Genomic DNA, 17,193 nt, shown 5'->3' with positions numbered 1-17,193 from the left:
ATCCAAATAAAAGACAATTTTCTTGTAGGTGGAGCCCTCAGTTCATGTTTTTCTTCTCAAGTCAGTCTGTGCTTAAATAGATTAATTTCAGATGAGAAACGTCGTGTTTTTCGCAGAACCATGAATTATCTGGCATCCTGGGCTGTATTAGAAGGGGGTGGTCAGTAGGTCAGAGAGGTTCTCCTGCCCCTCTGCTCTGCCCTGGGGAGACCACACCTGGAATCTTGTGTCCAGCTGTGGCCCCTCAGTTCCAGCAGGACAGGGAACTGCTGCAGAGAGTCCAGCGCAGCCACCAAGATGCTGCAGGGAGTGGAGCATCTCCCGTGTGAGGAAAGGCTGAGGGAGCTGGGGCTCTGGAGCTGGACAAGAGGAGACTGAGGGTGACTCATTGCTGGGGATCAAGATGGAAAGGGGGAGTGTCAGGAGGATGGAGCCAGGCTCTTCTGGTGACAACCAGGGACAGGACAAGGGGCAATGGGTGCAAACGGGAACACAGGAGGTTCCAGTGAAAGAGGAGAAGCAACTTGTTGGGGTGAGGGTGGCAGAGCCTGGCCCAGGCTGCCCAGGGAGGTTGTGGAGTCTCCTTCTGTGCAGACATTCCAACCCGCCTGGACACCTTCCTGTGTAACCTCATCTGGGTGTTCCTGCTCCATGGGGGGATTGCACTGGATGAGCTTTCCAGGGCCCTTCAACCCCTCACATTCTGGGATTCTGTGATTCTCTGAAATGGCGAATAAAACTGGAAATTAAAGTGTGGCTTCGCTTCAAAAAATTAATTAAACCCATAAAATTGCTGTCCAAGCGTTTCACACATTTGCATTTTGAGCTTCTCGTTAGAAAATCATTTTTCCCGTTGGTTTGGTTCAAATTTCCAGGCATACGAGGGAGAAAAATTAAAGTGTTTTGAGCCACTTTGATCTACGCCCGTGACACCGACACGAAGTGGGAATTGGTAGCGCTGACCCCGCAGCTGGAATTTATCTCATCCGACCGCTTGAAAAGAACAATCAAATTTACCCCTTTCGCTTCTAACGCCGGGCTATGAAGTGCTAAAAGTAGTAAAAGCTGCTTTTTTGGTGCGGTTACGTTAAGACAAGCTGACGACACAGAGCAGATGTGGCGATTAAAACCAGGCCTCTGCTTTATTTTCGAGACACCGGGGCCGTTCCGAGTGCGGCCGGCGCGGTTCAAAGATGTGATTTTATCCCCCCGCCACGTGAATTTCAAACCCTCGCGGCAAAACTGGAGATTCTGAAGGACGAACAGAGCGTCTTCCACGTCCTTTTCCAAAGTAACGTTGTGTGTTGAGCGTAAGGCTGAGTTTAACCGCTCTGCACTGCCTTAAAAGCAAATTATCACTGAATTAGCGGCTCCAAATTGTTGCTGGTGCAAAATGTGGGCTCGACCTCCAGAATCTGAGGGATTTGTGTCAATCCGGCCTTACCTGGAGCGTTGGCGGCGACGAGTGCGGCGGCAGCGGCGAAGAGCAGGGCCTGGAAGCGGCCGGGCCGCGGCTTCATAACGCCGGCCTAAAGACAAGCTCCGGATTAAGCCGAGGCACCGAAACAACTGCAAAACAAACAGATTAAGCCGGGGGTTAAGTCTTGAAAGTCACTCACAACAAAGCGGTCGCGGTTTAAAATAAAAAAGGGGGCGGCCAGGAAACAGCCGATGTTCTTCACGATATAGAAACCATCTGTAAAAATGAGTCGGGAGCTGAATTTAACGATGCTTCCAAGTGCTATTTTTAATATAATTCTTTTTCCGCATCTGTGGCAAACTTGATAAATTAGACCCATTCCCAAGCGGAGGAATTAAAGTCCAAAGTAAACAGCTTATCTATCGGAGATAATATTGTTTGCAAAGCATCACGATTTTCCCGTCTATCACTGGGTGCCGCGCGTTTGATGAAGTTTTAATTAGTCTCGCTCGGCACCTGCTCAGCGAGACGTTACCTGCTTGTTCCTTTTGGTGTTTCACAGCTAAACAGTGGCAAATCCACCACAAAATAATCACTAATACTAATATTATTGTCACTTATATTCCCTGTTTTCTCATATACATTTCTGGGGTATCTTTGTGTGTTTTTATCTATGTGAGGACAGGTCTTTCCTTGACCATGCCAGCGCCAAAAAAACACCAAAATATAGCACAAAACCAGCAAAATATAAATTAAATCATTCAATCACTCTCTGAAATGGTATTTCTAAGAGTCTCCATCACTCGCTTCACAGGAAAGAAAAATAACCCGCTCGCTTTAATTTTCTATTTGCCTGGTGGATGATGATGAATAAGATTCGGGTTCGTTTAGTGCAGTTACTTCATTTATCAGCCCAGCCGCATCATTTCACCGCTGATAACAGCCAACATGTATTTTTAACATCTCATATATCAGGCATGTGTGTAAATATGTACAATAAGTAGGAATTTTATAGAAACAAGTGCAACGATACGCAAGAGAAATAATTCTATTTATTGAGCGCTCGTGGAGCCATTTGCTTTCCCATTTGCTTAACGATAAGAGCGTTTTATCGCTGTAAAAATACATCTATTTGCAAAATAAGCCTTGGGAAAAGACTTAATAATAAAATGATCTTTATGGAGCGATTTGCTTCTCCACCGCAGGATTCTAATGATAATTTGAGACGGTCGCAAGAAACTCCGCGGAGCTTCGCTCCCGTTTTTGGGCGGTTCGACGCCGATTCCTTTCAGCTGCTTGGGGAAGAGGCAGATGGCGGAAAGCGCTTGGGTTTATTTGAATTTGCGCTCCAGCAGAGTAAACACCCCGAGAACTTGTTAACATCAAACACTTCGCTCAAGAGGGCCGGGGGGCAGCGGCGCTTTTTTTTTCCCCTCCTCTTTTTTTGGCCGAACCTTCACTGTTTATTTACGAAAAGCAATGAAACGTCTATTCCCGGTCAACTTTAACCCCGGCACATGGAGCTACCAGCTTCTTTCGCAGCTGGGATTTTTTAAACGAGGCCGGCTCATTATCTTTAACTAAACTTTATCTTTAGGGATCGACTTGATCCGGGCTCTGATTTCTCTCTGTTTTTCTTTCTATCGCCGCCAGTGTCAACAGCGACTCCTTGTTTGACCCCCGCGTTGGGTTTTTCGTGGCGAGATCAGCTGGGAAGCCACAAAGACTGCAGGAAAATCAAAGGAAAATATTGGCTTTAATTGGAGCAGCATCGGTGGGTAACGACAAGCGGAGTTTCGCCGACATCTGCTTCCGAAATTCGCTGGTGGATGTAAAACAAACCCAAAAATATCTGCTTTTATTTTTGCTTGAAAAGCCCCTTGCTCGGTGCAGAGGGCGAAACCACAGCTGGGAGTTTTGTGGTCTTCAACAACCCAGCAGAAAAACCTCGTCTCTAATATTATATTAACACATAAGCGGGTGTTAAAAGACTTTAGGGATGGGAAAACCTGATTCTTCCCCTTTGCCAGCATCTGAATAACCCCAAAATCCCATTTGGACACTCACAGGGCCCTTGTAAAATAAACCAGGAATTAGTCGGATAAATAAGAATAATATCCAAGGGTGAATCAAGACAGACATGGATCAAACCCTTCCTGGTTTCACCGATGATCTCTCCATGGCAAATATTCACATTTTTCTTGCTTTCACCAAGACATTTTCATCTCAGGTCTAATTATTTTCCTCCAATGCTCAACCTGGAGTTGCTCATAGACACATAAAAAGAACATTATCTCATACACTCTTATTTTTTCCCTTTTCTGATGTTTTTTTTCAGCTCCCTGAATCATCTTCCTGCCACCTCATGGAATAGCTTGGTTGGAGGTGACGCTCAAGATCGAGTCCAACCGTAACCTAAACCTGGGACTAAACCACAGCCTTAAGAGCAACTTTAAACCCCTCCTGGGACAGCAGCCTGTTTTCCAACCCCTTTCCAGGAATTTCTGTCCCGATTTCCAATGGGAATGTTCCCTCTCATCCCGAATTCATTTTTACGTGTTCCCCGAGATTGTTTCCGCGGCTAAAATGAAAATTGCGGATTTGTGAAGCGCAGAAATTCAGAGTGAACGGAAGCCCCGGAATTAAAACACTGCGACTCGAGTACAACAAAAAAATCGCGGATTTGCAAAGTGCCTGAATTCGGAGCAAACAAAACCCCTAAAATTAAGCAAAAGGCCACGGTTTTAGAGCGAGCGAGACGAGTTAGATCATTAAATCTCACACCGAGGCACCTTAAAAAAAAGAAGTATATAAAAGGAAGGTATTGAAGGGCATTCCGAGAGCAAGCGCTCAGACATTCCTGCGCGCCGGCTCCTCGGTGACCGGCGGGGCCTTTGATCAACCCCGTCCTCCCGGGGTCCGGCAAAATGAGCAGAACAGCTGGTAGATGGACTCGGTTTCGCTTTTTGGAACCCCCCTGGGCCTCAGGCGGGTTTACCCGCAGCCCCCGGTGCCCACGCGTCGCGCCGTCCCCCTCGCAAAGCCGCGGGTTCGAAACCCCCTTGCGGGTTCAAAAACCAACCGAGTTGCGTCGAACTGTCATTTTGCCCAACGCTTAATGAGCGCTCAATTAACACGGGGCTTTAAAAAGCAACCGCGGCACCTCCGGCATCCCTCCCCCTCCCGTCTTTTTTTTTTTTCAGGCTCTCAATCGAGGCAGCCGAGCGTGCAAACCGATCCTGTCGCCAGCAAAAGCATTTCCTTTCACCGCGGTCAGCGCTAAGGGACAAGGAAAAAGAAGAAAACGGGGCGGGGGGGGGAAGAAAATGGAAGTGACTCGGGAGCCGTGGCACCGAAAAGGCCAGACGAGCGAGGAAATAATCAACTCCACATGAGGCGTTGGGAGCGCGGCACAAAGCGAAGGGCAGCGCGAGCCGCCCCGGGAAGGGTCAGCGGGACGGCGGGGTCAGGAGCTGCCAAAAAATAGGCGAAGAAATTAAAGAGGCGAGAGGCAGCTGCAATCAGGGTCAACGTGGTCCTAATTACACAGCTTGCATAAAACAAGAATGAAAAGTAAATAAATAAAAGTCAAGCGCTCCCGTTTTACTCATCAGCTGCGGTTCAATTAAATTCCAGGAAGGCGAGCAATGAGATAAGGAGCCGGGCTTTTTGTTTTTTTAAATAGACCATAATTAGGCGTTTGTGTTGGAGTTACGGCATCATCGAAGGGATTTCGTGATTGCAAGCAATAAAATGATGTATTTCAAAGCAGAAATGCCCAAATTCGGCCTCATGCTCCTGCCAGCCCCGTTTTCTTGATCCTAAAACAACCTGAAAGGGAAAATCCCACCAAAAAGTAAATAATGGCTGACAGTGACCCTATAAACCAAGATAGAAAATGTGATGAAACAAACTCAAAGGCGTCTGCGTCAATGAGCCCCATTTAAAAGTTACAAGGAAAAGCGCCCTTTGATGTTACGTTCATATTTATTTATGACATTTTAAGCAAATGAACCCTCGAGATGCTTATCGGAACAACCCAAAGGGGAGAAATCGCGGTTGCGCAAACTCTTCCAGCCCTCGCCCTGAATTTCGGGAACGTCCAGCGGCCAAATGGATCCCAAAACCCGCCCGTTGTTCCCACTTAATGATTCAATCGGGATTTTTTAGGCAATGTGCTCCTTGTGTGAAGCTTCACATGATTTAAACCCACCCCACAAATCAGTGACGAAGCCCGAGAGCAATTTTGGGGCTCAAAATATCATATATTAGCGATTATCGTCAACAACAGCAGGAATTTACTTAAACTCTGGCACAGCCCCAGCGTCAAAGAAAGAAAAGTATTAAAGTATTGGCCTGAAAACACAACCTAGGATTTTTTTCACCGAGTTGTTCTTCCAGGCCTGGAAAGTCTCAGGGTCAGTATCAGCTGTTGGACTCGGATCAAAGTTGAGCTTTATCAAGCCCCGCGTAGAACTCAGGGGATTAATGGAGAGATGTATATATTTTTTCTTTAAGAAGACAGTTAAGATCACTCAGATACCTAATTTGCGCTCCAGTACTTCAGAAACACCTTGAGTTTCAATCCTCGCTCTTGGCGGACATATGGTCTTGATAGAAGAGCGCAGGCTTTGGCATCGGCCGCCGAAATGAAATTTGGGAGCGGAGCGATGAAAAATTTAACAGTTTGTGTGCTGAGCCGCTGCAGAACGCGGCCAAAAAGTCACTCAAGTCACTGGTATTTTATTTGACGCATGTTGGGGAGATTTCCATTACAACAAGGCAAAAAAATAATCAAATAAATGATTGCAGAAGCCACGCTTGCTTAGCCACAAGCAGGCCTGCCAATTAGGTTAATTTTATTATTAACTTCAGGGAAAAAATAGCTGAGACAGTCCCCCCCGCCGGCACGCTAATGAAGTGGAGATGGTTTCTGCCTCTTCTCGCCTCGGGGGAAGAAAAAGAAGCAAAAGAAGAAAAAGAACAGAGTGTTAAGCTAATAGACAGCTCCGCAGGGCTGAGGTTACGCTGAAATGCCTAAATATTGGGTTTTTGACTGAGTGATTTTTACCAAAATTGAAGTTTCAGCACCAGTTTAAGGCAATTTAACAGCAGCAACACCTCGGGTCAGGAACGGCTTGTTCCCTCCCATGTGCAGCAACGATCGTGTGGCCGCCGCCTGAGTCAGACCCAGCGGATCCAGCTGCAAACTGGATCCAGCCAAAGAACAAAAAAAAGGGAGGTTTAAAGCGTTCACCTGGGCGAGGGAGCAACTTCAGCCATGAAAACTTCGCTCTTGAACAGCACAAGGCCTTAGATGGACTGATGAAGCTTCATTAATAAGCTCTGGACGGCAAGAACGCCAGCAAAAATGAAGAAAAATTAAATATCCACATAGAAAACACGACACGCCGGCCTAATTATCCGAGCTACGAGTTGTGTCATTGCCCCTGCGAAAACTTTGCATTTTGCACGTCAAGGACGATCACCCGTGTTTGTAATTTCTGTAAGTGGAATCAAACTTGATTAAAAATAAAAATAAATAAGGATTAGAAGCGCAGGCTCGCTCTGGGTATCAGCAAAACCTGTCAGACCCTCCATAGCCTCCAGCAACAAGCTGAAAAAAAGGCAGGAAAATGGGGTTGCTTTTTTTTTTAGCTGCCTTACCCCGAGTCCAACTCGCTCTGTTGCAACTTGCCGGGATCCACACTCTGCACGACTATTAAATCTGCACCTGCAGCCAGAATTTATAGCAACCCCGTCCACCGCCGCCTGACGTCAGCAGCAATTAGGAGCCCGCAAACTCGTGGCCGCAGGACACGGTCGTTAAGTCGCTGTCGTTACCTGGAATCGTGCGCAAGTTTTGACTCTGTTTCCTCTGCAAAAGCGCCGGCTTGAAATCGCCGCTTTTGACGCTGCTGAACCCCGGTCTCCTTATTTAAAAAGCAAACAGGTGAGGGAGAAAGCAGAAAAGAGCCCTGTCCTGATTAAAACAAGATCCGAACAATTCATCCTCACTGCTCTCCTCCCCCAAAAACTGGTTTCCAAATTGACATCTGGATTCTGCAGCAAAAACTTTTCTGAGCTGAGCCTAGAGGGACGGAATCCCGACGCAACGATATTCCACAGCAAAATAATCCCATTAGCCTCAGGTCCAGATAAAAGTGGACACAACAAACTATGCTGGTCGGGGCAGGTTTGCTCCCACGCAAGGAGGAACAGAACACGGGGAAGGAGAGGAGGGGTTTGGGTTGGAAGGTCTCGTCCAACCAAAATGATTCTATGATTCTATAAATTATTTCCTTCCTCGTGCCAAAGAACATGGATTAAGTGTCGCTCGACGATCACAAAACCGCAGCCTGACGGTTCAGCTGCTCCGCGGCTCCCAAGTCGAGGCCAGGACCCCAGCCCGGGTGGCATTTGGGAATGGGAACGTTGAGCGGCTGCAGTTGGTGAGTCAGAGCCCTCGATCTCCTCCCGTGCATCAGCTCTTCCCAGCAAGACCAGCCCCAACACGAGTGACCGATAGGAAAGTCGTTAAAGTTTCATCACGGGCAGAGTTTTCCAGCAGGTTCAGCCGCCTGTTCTCACTCGCACAGACTCATCCCGCTTCGCTGAATTCCAGCCGGAGATTCCAGGAGCTGGCGTCCCGAAAGAAATAAAATAGAAAGCAGGGAGAAGGTTCTAGACTCTTCACGGCTGCATCATGAGACTTTAAACACCAAGCTCAGCAACATGCGGGGGCCCCGCGACAATAACACGGGATGGAATCGGTCCCGGGAGCCGGTTCGGATCCAGCAGATAGCAAGAAAAACAAGATGATGCAGCGCCACAGCATCACTCTTCATTTAAACTTGGCAAAGAACAGCGACGTTGCCTTTTTTGTTGGCTTCTCTTTGTGTGTGTGTGTTTTTTTTAAAGCAAATCTCAGCCTGAAAGGTGCCTGGACTTTTTAATATCTGGGGGATTCGAAGGGACGTCGCTCATACACTTGCCAGACGCCAGATAAGCCAGGAACACCTCGGTCAAGCATCTGCCTCCCGCAATATATACATTGCCAGCAATATATACATTTCCAGAGTGAAAATAAACAGCTTCGCACCTTTGGCTCGGAGCTGGACTTGAGCTTCTTCGACATTCTCAACCCGCAGCCGAGGAATAAAGGTCAGAAGGGTGAGGGTTACTTGCAGTTCTCTTGTTCCAACCAACAAGAATAAGGGAATTTTCGGTCTTGTGTCACAGGGAGAAGGTGGATTGGGGTGTTTGCGGAGGATCTGGTGTCGCTTTGTGGTGTTTTACTGTAACCTGTAAGAGGTGTTGCAGAAAAAAATGGGAACACACACACACTTTTCGGTTACACACGATGCACCAATTAGCCGGACTTGAAAGCGCGATATGTGCCCCGAAAAAACGCCCCAGCGCGAATAGCTGCATTTAAAGTGACATCATTAAGCCCGAAATTTCACCATATTTTGAGAGTTTTGATAACAACGCTTTTGATTCCATCCGTTGCCAGCTTCCTTCTACACCCCAACAAAGATTCCAAGTGTGCATTCCTCTTTCATTCTGCAACAGGGATTAGTGGCAGGAACAGAAAACATCTTCTGTTCCAAAAAACCCTCGGGGTTTTCCTCTTCAACGCGCATTTTTATGAGAAGAGACTCAAATCTGCGATCTGCTGTCACTGCAAAGTATTTAGGCAACATGTATCTGAGCAAAACAGCAAAACGCACCTTTTGAAAAGGCTCCTGAGGAACAAAAAGATTTCCTGAAGCTTCTATGAACGTGAAATAGCTGCTCAGAAGTAACAAAGGTTTAGGAAAATCCAGGCCCAGGCTTGAGCGTCCACACATGTGGGTGTAAAAACAGGGGTAAAAAAAAAAAAACCCACATGTTATTGTTTAGTTTGACTCCGTAAGACATTTAATCTGTGGAGTTGAAACATTACACAGCAAAAGCCTTCGGCTCCCAAAAATTCACACAGCCAAGACCAGCAAAATCCATCCGGCAAACAGCGAAATGCTGTTTTAATGGAAAATAGTGGAAATTCTCCAGAATACAGCTGAAAACAGTAACACTTTGCCAGTAAAACTGGGGACTTTGGGGTCCTGAGCAGAGGGAAAACACACTCGGAGACCTGTAACAATCACACGTCGCAGCCTCGTTGAACCAACAGGACCCACCCACGACGTGACGGTGGACGTCAAAGCGACAAGACGCAGTTATCCCAGTAAATCCACAGGGATAGGAACAGACTTAGACACACAAATTCCACTCCTAAAGTTGCGCAACTCCCTTCCCAGCCTGTGTGTGCAATAATGAGGACTCTGTGTGATAACAAGGACTCTCCATGTGTCACCAAGAGAAGCTCTCGGGTGTGCAGCTCCAGAACAACCCCGACTGACTCCAAAAGCCACCAAGCTCCAAACGCCACCTTCGTATTTCCACTTCGATGCCACCTCCTTGTCCCCAATGAGCTCATTCCCCGAAACAGCAGTTTTCCAGCTCCTTTAAATAACATTTTTCTTCGACATCGGGGCACTGAGAGACCCGAGGAGGTGCCAACATCAACACTTCTACCTGGGTAAGACGGATGTGCAGCGGGTGACGTCACATCCCAGACGGGTGACGTCACATCCCAGACACCTTGTCTCCAAGCTGAGCCTTGGCAGAGCCGCCGTTTAATCTTCCCTTCGTTCCGGGGGGCGGGGGGGGGCCGGAGTGCACGCAGATTTCAGCAAACTCAATGAAACGGTGAAGAAAGAAGCTTTTCAGCGACAGGCGGGGAGGAGAAACATCGGCATATTAAACAAATCATCTGTTCGGGGCGCCGGCTCCTACTTGTCCTCGGTTATATTATTCGCTCGAGAGCGGGTTAATCCATCACAGCAAAGGAATCTCCTGATCGCAGAGATAAAGGCAACAAGTCACGCACTGTCTGTGGGTCCCTCCTTGAAAAATGGACGGCCTTGCTCATACCCTTATTTGGGCCAAGCCGAACAAACAAGAAGCAAAAAAGGGAATAAAAACTGAAAAAATACCACCTGATTACAGCAAATTTGGTTGGATCAGGTAGAGGGTTTTAACTCAGTTTGCCACATGAATTGTCCTTTATTTGGCGCAGTTGCCCAGATGGGACTTGTCGTCATGAGAAGGGTCACCTGAGGGTTACCTCCTGAACCGGCGTGCAGAAAAACCATCATTTCTTTGAGGATTATTTAGAGCGAGGCCTTTTATCCAGATAAATGGTTTGTTTTACTTGGTGAGGACCAGGAAAGGAAAAACCCCCCGGTATCGAGAGCATTTCCAGCCAGAACAGGCTGCCGCTTGCACACGAGGCGCCTGCAAGAAATACGACAAAACACACGACGAAACAGTCCCAAAATACAACGAAACGGCCGCAAAATACAACGAAGCGTCTGCAAAATGTAAACCAGCCCCTTTGCCTTTCTCTTTTTCCTTTTCTACGTTAGGAAAAGTCGGGTCTGCGAGGCAGGCCGGCTTTGTAAGGCTGCGAGGTAGGAAATCTTCAACTTGTCTCGGAATTAAACAAATAAGGCTCAACCGCTTGATTCATTAGCGGATACGACGGGTCCAAGTCTGCGGGGAAAACTCGACAGCGAAAGCCAGGGGATAAATCAAAGGCGGGATCAGCCAGGTGAGGCTGAGGGTGCGGTTTCACCTTACACTTAAGCCAAGCCTAAAACCAGCTCTGCCAAAAGGGACCATCTCCTTCCCCCGCTACGCTCAGTTCCCCCTTTTTGTTCAGTTTTGGGGGATTATTATTTTATTCCACGCCCCCCCACACACCATCTCCTGCTGTTTTAGTGAGTTTAATCGGCAAGACACCAACTCGCAAGGCTCAGTATCCAGAGCGTGGTTTTATGAGACAGCAAAGCCAATTTAAAAACCGGCTGCTGCCAAAATGGGTTGTTCCCCCCCCTTCCACACACACCCCAGAGGCCTCTCCAGTCATCGGGGTGGAAGATTTAGCAACTGCGGAACCGCGGGGCGAAATCCAGCACAAGTTTGGGGCCGTTTTTTGAAGGGTTAGTTAGTGGGGAAGAGGCAGGAACGTACCTGCTGCCTCCTGCGGCGGCGAGTCCGGGGAGCTGTAACGTGAAACTGCACCCAAGGAGCTGGGGAATTGGAGAAAAAACTCAACAAAAATTAAAAAACCCAGAGTCCCACCTGGGTAGAAAAGCTCCGAGACACGTCATGGGGATGGGAAATGGGAAAACAACCCACCTTGTGATGATTATTTTCCCTCCTGTTGAAAGACAGGAGGTATTTCTTGCGGAGAAAGAACAAGCCGGGGCTTAATGGGAAAGGCAGGTGGGCTGGATGCGCAAGGCTGGGCCCGGGTAGGCTGGACACGCAGTTTAGCCTAAAGTATCACTGGAAAATCGGTGGCCGCAGGGGAAAGGGAGAAGCGGGGTGGGGAAATTTAAGTGGAAAACTCTGCTCCAGTGCTGGACGTCGTTCTGAGGCATCTAGCAAGGAAATTACTGGAAGAAGACTCAAAAAATGAAAAATTATATGTATCCATACACACAGAGGTAACCTTTCTAACAATTCTGGGGTAGCTGGAGGTCTCTCGTTAGCTAAATTAACAAAATGAAGAGGGTTTTTGGCTGAATTTGCTGAGGATAAACACGATCCCAGAGGGAAGGATGGGGGAGAAGGGGATGCTCAACACCAGGGCTTGCTCAGGGAGCATTAAGCCAGGCCTAAGACCAGCTCTTTTTAAGCTTAAAAAGAGCTGAATTTTTGCTCGATCTCAGCACAGGTGCAGCTAGAAAACAGCTCAAAAGCTCACGGGCCCACTGGAAAACCAGAAAATGCAAGGGGGAAGGTGGAGGGACTCGCTCGCTATGCAAAAACCTGACTCTACACATCAAGGTCAAGTTTACAGTATCAATTAATTCCGACAAATTAGACGCTGCCGAACAAAAGGCGTCAGGCAGGTTTCCACGCCGATTAAAGCGGTTCCGGATAAAGCGTTATCTGGAATTCCAGATCTCAACAGGTTCGTGGGTGAAGCCACACTCAGTCTCGGGGCTTCGTGAGGTTTCGAAGCTTCATTAGAACCGAGTTCATCTGCAAATTCACATTTTTGTGTCGATGCATCGCATTAAAAACCCCCTCGAGATTCCCAGGATGGAAAAAGGAAGATGCAGAGTAGATTTTCCAGAAAGAGGCTCTTAGAGATGGCGTGAAGAGCAGGTTTGGTGCATGGAACGGGAAATCAAGGTGATGTTCGACACCTTTTCGCGTACAGAAAAAGAAATAGCTCACGCTACCTATATAAACCTTTCTCATAATGCTCACTTTGCAGCAGACAGATGATATATGTGCACGTACAAGTGCTCACGTCCAGGTATCACCTTGTGACTTAAACATCAGGCACCGCTTTATTCCCAACGTGATTTAATCCTGGTACGCTCGGGATTTACGAGACGCCGAACGCCGGCCCAGCCGCGCGCTCACAGTTTCCACACCTGCACAAGCGGTTTTGAAACGAGCCAGTGTTATTTTTTTAAGCTCTTGACAGTTAAAAAAAATCCTCGGGTGACATCACCTGAAGCCCGAGCGCAGCTGCCTCGCGCCTTGAGCCAAAGTAAGCACGAGCCTGGCTTTATAGGCTCGGCTTAAGGCACAGCTTGAGATAATGAAAGCGCCTGGGGATATGCCCCTGTAGTAGAGTCAGGACTCTCGTGATGTGGTTTTTGGGGTGAGAACGGTCAAGTTTAGGACCAGTGGAGCCCAGCAAGCCAGCAGAGGGAGCATGCAGTAGGCCTCGCTTTGCCAGTGCCCAAAGGGCTGGGAGGCAAATAGAGCACCAGGTAGACCTCGTGTCCCACCAAACCAGGATGGAAAATAACCACAAAAATACAGCAAAACACCTTTTAACACACAGGTAACGCAGTGGATCCTATCTCAATATTTCTATTTGTGACTCTACCTTTAAACAACCAAATATGTTTGAGCAACAATTTTCTACGGCTGCTTCACGAGCCTGCGGATATTTCTGGGATGGACACGGAGCCTTTAGGAGGTTTGGGAGAAGGGATTTACAGGAAAAATGTTAATTTCTTTTGAACAGAGCAGCACTTCGTTATCAAGCCCTCCCCCACACAACAAGGCTCATAACTGCTTCACAAAAATAACTGCGGTTTGGTTTAGATGTATTTGAGTCACATAAGCTTAGGTTTAGCTTGGTGGAGTAAAAGCATTAGAGCACATAACATCAAGTTTAACAGAAATCACGCCGTGAAAAGTTCAATATGAGAACGTTTAGGATATCGCGACACGAAGGACGCAGCAACCACTATGCCAAAAGAGCTTTTTTCCTCCTTAAAAAAGCCACGGGCAGGTCGGACGTCCCATAAATCGCAAGTGTCAAAACAGCGGAGCTGTGGGAGACGAGCGGCGAAGCAAACGGGATTACCTGCTTTGTTCAAAGCAAACTTCACGAAGGACACGAAAAAAACCCACCAGAAAATCCAAGTTTAGGCGCTGCCGTGACCGGTGGCAACGGCGGCGTTTGGGTAAATAAATTGTATTTCTGGTGCATGTGTGAAGGACACAAGTCGCTGAGTAAACAGCCCTTCAGAGCTGACAGTTTTACAGCCTGCTCAGAAACCTCCCAGCAAATCATCTGGGAAAAAAAAAAGCAGTAAAAAAAATTTAAAAATTAAAAAAACCTACATAAAGCCATCACATTGACCCATGCGGCAAGACTTTTTAAAGAGCTACGAGGCGGGGGGCAAAATAAATGTCGCCTGTTTTCTGCCCAGCAGTTGAAAGTTGTGTGTTAATGCCTGAAAAACATTTGCCTTTTGGTTTAAAAACACCAAGATTGAAAACATGCGACAGTCGACTGGAAAGTTCTTTCATTAAAAGTCAGTGACTGTGTAATTATTATATATATATATTTTTTTTTTTTTTTCTGGCAAAGAGACAGACAGAGCAAGCCAAAGTAATTGCAAATTTGAGAATTGGGGGATGAAGGCACCTTAATGCAATAAAAAAGAGAAAAATAATCCAAGTTAAGGTGTCAGGATGTTTTACAGCCAGAGTCCTCGGGCACCGCACACCAGCCCTCAATTTAGGGCTTCGAACCGCTTTAATCGCAGATAAAATGACTAAAAACATGCAATTTTAAGACGGTTAAGAGGGCAGACGTGTCGCCTCCGAGCAGAGCAGCCTTCTAATGACAAAATATAGCGAGAGCCAGAGCAACTTTCACTGCGAAATGAGACTGTAAATCAATCCCAGACCGGAGGCAGCGAAATTGCGCTCTGAGGTAATTTTTTTAATTTTTTTTTTTTTTTCCTCCTCCAACTCAAAGCGCTCTCTAAATACAGTTTGAGACTGAGTGGCGGGGGCGGGGGGAATAAATAGTAATAATAAAGTCAGATGGTTTGAATAAACGCAGCGCCATAAGCCGCGCATTGATATTGTGAGGGACGCGCATGATTTGGGGGGGACCCACATTGATTTTTGGGGGGACACGCACATTGATTTCGGGGGGAAACACACACGCTGCCCCCACACCGACCCCTCAGGTGCCGGTGTCGGCTCCGCCGCCTCACGGAGCCCCGTTCCCAGCGGCGGGACCGCCTGACAGGAGCCGAGGAGCGGCCGCCACCTGCGGCCATGTCCGTGTCCCCCCCTCCCCACTCCCGTCACCTCAGCCCCGTCCCGCCCTCGCCGCGCGGCGGGAAACCGGGCGCCCTTTTTTACCTCACGGCAGCCGCCGCCACCGCCTCCTCCTCCTCCTTCTCCTCCCCGCTCCCGCTCGGCGGCGGCTCCCCAGGACATTCCAGGGCGAGCCGGCGGACCGGAGCCTCCATCCAACGCCGCCCCGCTGGCTCCGCTTATCTCCCCGCGTCTCTCACCGGCGCCCCGTGTATGAGGAGGCGGTGGCGGCTCCTCTCCGCCTCCCTCCCCTCAGCGTCCCGCCCCGCGGAGCGTACCAAGCGCCGGCCGAGGGGAGGACGAGCCGCCGGGCTCCTCCACCCGCGGCTCCGCGGTTTATTTCACCTCACACCGGCGCTCCCGCCCTCGCACAACCGCTTGGAAACGCGGCGGGGAGCGGTGTGTCCCACACACGCTCCGTTCACCACATAAAACCCCCGCAAAACTCCCGCTCGGGGGCTGAAAACCACAAGAAAACTTAAAAAACAAAACCAGACAAACAGAAAAAAAAGGGTTTGGGTTTCTTTTTAAGGGCTGGATGGCGTCCAGCCGCAGCCAGAGCGCGTTAAGCGTCGGGGAAGCTTCTCCCCCGTCGCTCGCGGCATAATTTAATATTAACATTTTTGTCAAATTAACCCTAATCTGAGGGATTAAAACCGGGGGAACGGGGCGTCCTGCGCCCAAAGCCTTCCAAAAGGCCCAATATGCGTTGTTTTTTCCTTAAAATTGCAATATTTTGGTTGAATTCACACATGTCGTGGCTGAGCAGGAAAGAGATTTATCCTGAGGAGGTGTTTGCGTGGAAAAGTTTCAATAACACGTGGAGCAGGCCAGAAACGCAGAAATGCTTAAAAATAAAAGAGAATTAGGCTTTTTAAAATTTACTAAAAGAAAAATAACACCCTTGGGACTGATTTTCTTGCTTTGTGGACAAACCCATGAGACTAACGGGCTGCGCTCCCCGCTTTGCCAGCCCTGGTTTTACCCCCGGGATGTTTCCTGAGGGACGTCACGGTTTCCACAAGTGTCAAAGCAAAAAAATAAGGAAAATTAAGACTAGGAAAGTCCTCGGCAGATTAAAAATCCCTTTTAATCCGAAGAAAACGCCCCAAAAATGAAAGGGAAGGGGTTTGGTCAGCTGGTGAATTAAATATCTTGTTTTGTGGCGGCCGCCCAGCTCGAGCGTCGCTCTCAGTGGACACGCGAGGTGGCCAAGCCTGTATTTTGGGGTAAAAATAATCTAAATCAAGACTATAACGACAGTTCTTTGCAGAGCACGGATGCTGCCAAATCGCGTTTCCACCCTGTACAATTTTCAGGTTGTTTTTGTTGTTTTCTTCCCCTCCAAATTTGCATGAGAAAACCCTCTCGGGGAGGGGAATTACTGCTTAATTAGAGAGCAACAATCACTTTAATTAGCATGTCTCCATGCTCCCCGCTATTTTGCATAGATTCAAATGAGATGCTCATTAGGGAGCGGGTGCCTGGACAAGCTTTGCCCTTTAGCCACGCGCTGACCCCATTAACCTCGGCCTAGCTAAACCACACTGGGGGTTTGGCCAGGCCTGGCCTTGCTAGGCTTCTGCCTTCTCCTGTGGTCGGACTTTGCAATGGCAGGTTTTCCTCCTTGCAATGTTTCCTTCCTCACAAGGTTTCCTCCTTGGGAGGTTTTGCCTCTTGCAAGCTTTTCCTTCTTTGCAAAGTTTCCTTCCTTGCAATGCTTTTCCTCCTTGCAAAGTTTCCTTCCTTGCAACGTTTTTCATCCTTACAACATTTTTCCTCCTTGCAACATTTTTCCTCCTTGCAAAGTTTCCATCCTTGCACAGTTTATTCTCCTCACAAGATTTTCCTCCTTGCAAAGTTTCCTAACTTGCAAGGTTTTCCTTCTTCAAGGTTTTTCCTCCATGCAAGGATTTTCTTCCTTGCAAAGTTTTCCTTCTCTCAGGACTTTTCCTCCTTGCAAGGTTTTCCTTCCTTGGAAGATTTTCCTTCCTTGCAAGTTTTTCTTCCTTCAGGGTTTTCCTCCTTGCAACGTTTCCCTCCTTGCAAGGTTTTTCCTCCTTCAAGGT

General features: G+C 47.9%; 1 protein-coding gene across 3 annotated transcripts in view; it reads right to left on the bottom strand.

Moving 5' to 3' along the window:
* Positions 1-15,350, bottom strand: part of CDON (cell adhesion associated, oncogene regulated) — a 44,854-nt gene extending 29,504 nt beyond the window's left edge. For 2 of the 3 annotated variants that reach the window (XM_082070252.1, XM_082070254.1), the window contains exons 1-2: positions 15,170-15,350; positions 1,445-1,569 (exon numbers count right to left, since the gene is read on the bottom strand). In XM_082070252.1, coding sequence (XP_081926378.1) covers positions 1,445-1,520 — 76 coding nt within the window. In that variant the 5' untranslated portion in view covers positions 1,521-1,569; positions 15,170-15,350. Of the gene's footprint in view, positions 1-1,444; positions 1,570-7,264; positions 8,026-15,169 lie in introns of those variants that run through there. The other variant, XM_082070253.1, reaches the window with a different exon arrangement.
* Positions 15,351-17,193: the final 1,843 nt, after the last annotated feature.

This window comes from Streptopelia decaocto (genome assembly GCF_964273445.1).
Source record: "Streptopelia decaocto genome assembly, chromosome: 21".
Lineage (NCBI taxonomy): Eukaryota > Metazoa > Chordata > Aves > Columbiformes > Columbidae > Streptopelia > Streptopelia decaocto.
This window is presented reverse-complemented; position numbering and strand designations above follow the sequence as displayed.